The sequence below is a fragment of the Phaseolus vulgaris genome, chromosome 3 (assembly GCF_000499845.2).
Source record: "Phaseolus vulgaris cultivar G19833 chromosome 3, P. vulgaris v2.0, whole genome shotgun sequence".
NCBI lineage: Eukaryota > Viridiplantae > Streptophyta > Magnoliopsida > Fabales > Fabaceae > Phaseolus > Phaseolus vulgaris.
This window is the reverse complement of record NC_023757.2, coordinates 41,308,179-41,312,454: the sequence shown is the minus strand read 5'-3', so window position 1 is coordinate 41,312,454 and position 4,276 is coordinate 41,308,179. Positions and strand designations below refer to the sequence as shown.

General features: G+C 37.0%; 1 protein-coding gene across 2 annotated transcripts; it reads right to left on the bottom strand.

The window, feature by feature from the left end:
• Nucleotides 1-1,238: 1,238 nt before the first annotated feature.
• Nucleotides 1,239-2,202, bottom strand: LOC137807761 (uncharacterized). 2 transcript variants are annotated; one of them, XM_068608546.1, is made up of 3 exons: nucleotides 1,869-2,202; nucleotides 1,718-1,779; nucleotides 1,239-1,602 (listed from the first exon to the last, which is right to left on the bottom strand). In XM_068608546.1, exons 1-3 carry the CDS (start codon nucleotides 1,960-1,962, stop codon nucleotides 1,480-1,482), a joined length of 279 nt encoding a protein of 92 aa, XP_068464647.1. In that variant the 5' UTR covers nucleotides 1,963-2,202; the 3' UTR covers nucleotides 1,239-1,479. The 2 variants fall into 2 exon arrangements, with proteins under 2 accessions (XP_068464647.1, XP_068464646.1); XM_068608545.1 differs by having other exon boundaries at nucleotides 1,715-1,779; nucleotides 1,869-2,027.
• Nucleotides 2,203-4,276: the final 2,074 nt, after the last annotated feature.

Genomic DNA, 4,276 nt, shown 5'->3' with positions numbered 1-4,276 from the left:
GCCTCCTATTCCATTTCTCGTTCCTCAAATGGCACGGCACACAACTGAACAACGTCATCAAACTCCTAGTTTTGAAAGCATGCAAATTAAGAGCACCACTTTAGAGGACAGAGGATTCTGTAGATTTGGAGACTTTTAGTGTGGAAAATAATCTTCTAGCTTTTCCTTTAGATTACCTATCTGGATTATAAAAAATACAGCACTCAGTTTATTATTTTAGAAATCAAGACACACCATTAACGTGCACCTGTTTCACATATTAATGTCTGTGATATTTTATTGCAGAGATTATGTATCTGCATTAGAATATGGTCCGTGTGAGACGTCCTGTTACACCTGATATTAATTACTTTATGCACATCAAGTATATTAAAATCAAATCTCCATACTTACGTGCAATAGATACCAGCCTCTGATCTAATGTGCTTCTACTTAATTCCACTAACTTCATAGGTCACAATTATATTGGCACTTTTATAAGATATGTTCGAGAAGAGGCGTATATGGGAGTGGTAGACAAAACTATGTCCCCATCAACATTATGCATCGCTTTCTACGCTGTTCAAGTGTACTTAGTGGCCAACTAACATCATTACTTAAATTAAATAAACATTTTGGATTAGTTCCGATTTCACTTTCCAAGAACATGGTTATGCAATCCCTATCAACTTGCTCTCGGTGGACAAATGGTTCTTCACTTTTAAATCTCCATATTTCTATTGTGGACAAAAGAAGGGCCAAAAAGAATCTGTTTAATGCTTAATGCATCACTAACTCGTGAGCAACTATTCACATAAACTATTGTTTATTTCACGACTTAATATTGGGGTGGAGGGTTTCTAGCACCATGAACGATCCGTTGCTATGCTTCCAAGACTTACTTTAATTACATGCATGTAGAGTGGGATTACCAAAATAAGAAAATAAAATCTATGTACGTTTTCTTTCTGCATAGATTTATTAGTGGGTTGGTTTTTGTTTCCACTCGAATTCTTTGAGTGAGAATCCTTTAGAATACTTGCCATTATTTTGAAGATAAAACCTTTTGTAATTGTAATGCACAAATGAGCTCTAATGCTATTATTAGTTGAATAACATGAGTGTGAGTTTAACAGACACGTAAGTATGAATGTTTATTTCTCAATTAATCAGAAATCATCTTTGTCATGACTTTTAACATGTTTATTATAAAAACATCAAAATTACTACATATGATAATTTGTGATTAGATAACCATATAAATAACTTCCGCATTGTGAGTGCATGTATTATTTATTCTTAACAAACATGAGTGTGAGTTCACATATAATCATACCAAACAGTGGGGATTCAACTCTAGTTAATCCATTCTCTCATCATACATAACATAATTGCCTCTACAATTGACCAATTATGGCTCTACTTATATAAGATTGTACTACACAGAGGACACCTACCAGCTACCTAGACAAAGTACCATTCAGCACACCATTTCACACGCTATGGTGCTCTTGGAGTGTGACGACCATTAGGCCCTGATGGGGAATAGTCCTGGAGTTCCAACTCCATCCTCTCAGTAGTGGTTGCTTCCTCCAAGTGCCTGTAGTATTTCTCAGTGATAACCTGTATTTGAATAAAAGGAACATAAGCTCATTGACGTGATGTCTGGTTAAAAAAATGCACTACGTATCTTATAACAACATAGGATAATCATAAGGCCTCAAATTTCACACACCACCTTGTGGCTGTTCTCTGGTCTAAGATAATGAACTTGGGGGCCTTGCATAATGTTTTCAATTCCTGCTTATATAAACAAGCCATTTGTAAGAAGAGGAGGGAGAACTACAACTCTACTAGAATAAAATTAGAAATATTGTAGTAGAATTTACTTGTAACTGGTACTGCTTTCAAGCACATAAGATGAGAAAGCCCTAGAAGAATCACGAATAAACGAAAGAGAGTGCCTGCCATCTTGTATTGCATTTCTCAACAACAAAACTCTCGGTTGTGTTGCTTCCCGTATGCTACTTCTCAATTTATACTAGTGCACGAGATTTTTTCTGGATGTTTTCTTAACATGGAAAGTCCATTATGGAGGAGCAATGATGCTACCAAAGTCAAAAAGGTGATAGCAACCCATTATGGAGGAGCAATCACGTTCCACTCTTTGTAGAGCTTTTATCAGCTTGTGGGATATTCGTATGTGAAAACCCAAAGTATCTTGAGAAATTGTTGGATAGTCCAGAATCATCAAGTATCTATGATTCTGATCAATTTCTAAATTTTACTTATTTAAGTTTTTCAATTTACGATAAAGAAAATAATAGCAGTTAATTATGTGTTATGCAGATATTAATATAAACCATAATGATCCTGAATCAACTAATAATTTTCAAGTATTGAGGTGCAGAGAATTGTTTGGTGGACATGAAAGTTATATTTTAAATCAAAATGGAGCACACTATGGAAGTGGAAAGATGACACAGAAACGCTGGAGAAGTAAAAACTGTAGATTAATCGAAGTCAAAGGCTAGTGGGAAATGCAAAGGGCAGATTAATTGAACTGTACAGAGACAGAATGGGTAGGTACACATCCTACTAAACATTTGAGCTTTGATTCCAGTGGCATCTCAACAAAGTTATTAGGAAAACAGATGGTATGCACTAAATGTGGCAGCAATCGGCTACATTTGTAGTATTAAGATATCACTCAAGAATAACTCTCAAGTTTCACATTAGTCACTTGAGCAGAAAAGCCTAGTAATATAAAGCTACCCCATTCAGTAAAAGAAAAGTGACGTGATGTTTGAAACTTGGATAAAGCAGTCTCTCAAATTAAAGGACCATTCTGGAACTGTCATTAGACATGGACAAGACTCACATGAATTCTTAGAAAGGTTGACCTTCTATCAGGTGCAAATTTCTGAATGATAAATAATTTGTGTGTCGTCTAGAGTTAATTTAAGCTTTATTGCCCTTATTGTTTTGTCTGGCCAAAGTCTAATATAAGAGTTAAAAACTAGTGGTTGCACATTGGCTGCTGTTGCTGGGAGTGGAAGTCATCATATTCAACAAAGAAAACGGCTCAAATGTTGTAGTCATATGTTATTGCTAGGGTAGTGGGAACAATTTTCTCCACTATTCTGTGAAGTGGTGGCAAGCAACTTTGCTACCTGTAGACCACATAAGCTCTGTTGCTAGACATAAACTAGGAAGCCATTAAAATTTCTATTTCTAGAAGAGAAAAGGCACAATAATTTATGGTAGAATTCTCATTATAATTTATTTTAGGAAAATGTTTTATTAACTCCTTCTGCACATTACACACTTTTGACGTTGTCTACGTAGACAAACATACAGAACACATGGTACTACACAAGATAACGACGGTTTTTAGTGAAAACCGATATAAGTGTTAGTTTATGCGAGTGTAGAATGGTGATTTCAGAGTTTTTCTTTGTTGTGAAAGCGGAAGAATTTGGGGTGAAATCCTCCAAAGAAGGGCACAGTCGTCGGTGGTGAAAGAAGGGTACGTCCGTCGGAGTGAGGGAAAAAACCGTAAAAAATGTGTCATCCAATCAGATAACAAACATTGGTACCGTCGTCGTCGACATTGCGGAGGGAGGGAGAACGGTAGAACCTCTAATCGAAGGTAAGAGCATACATTTTTTGTCGTATGGCCTTCGACATTGAGGTAAACACAAACCGAAATCGAACGTTGATGAATTGTTGATCTGTTGTTGTGTGCATTAATGGTTGTTTGTTGGTCCATGGTAGGATCGTGGATGGGAGTGAGTTTGGGTTTGTGGCACATGTTCATGCTGTGAATAGGTAACCAGTTTTTTGAACCTGGGTAACCACTTTTCCCGTTCAGTGAACTCCAAAAAGAGACAAGGCAGCGGCAATTAATTTCACCTACATTTGAAATGTTACAGCGGTTATCACTACCAACCGCTGTAAAGCACCATTGTGGGTGGGATTGAGTTTGGTTTTGTGGCACATGTTCATCCTGTCTATAGGTAACCAGTTTTTTGAACCTGGGTAACCACTTTTCCCGTTCAGCGAACTCCAAAAAGAGATAAGGCAGCAGCAATTAATTTCACCTACATTTGAAATGTTACAGCGGTTATCATTACCAACCGTTGTAAAGCACCATTGTGGGTGGGATTGGGTTTGGTTTTGTGGCACATGTTCATCCTGTGTATAGGTAACCACTTTTTTGAACCTGGGTAACCACTTTTCCCGTTCAGCGAACTCCAAAAAGAGACAAGGCCGCGACAATTAATTTCACCTACAT

Excerpts from the sequence above, each read along its gene's own strand:
- LOC137807761 (XM_068608545.1), bottom strand. The coding sequence starts at position 1,962 with ATGCAATACAAGATGGCAGGCACTCTCTTTCGTTTATTCGTGATTCTT. Across the intron at positions 1,780-1,868 it reads GAAAGCAGTACCAGTTACAA|GAATTGAAAACATTATGCAA; the intron begins GTAAATTCTACT and ends TTATATAAGCAG. Across the intron at positions 1,603-1,714 it reads CAGAGAACAGCCACAAGGTG|GTTATCACTGAGAAATACTA; the intron begins GTGTGTGAAATT and ends ATTCAAATACAG.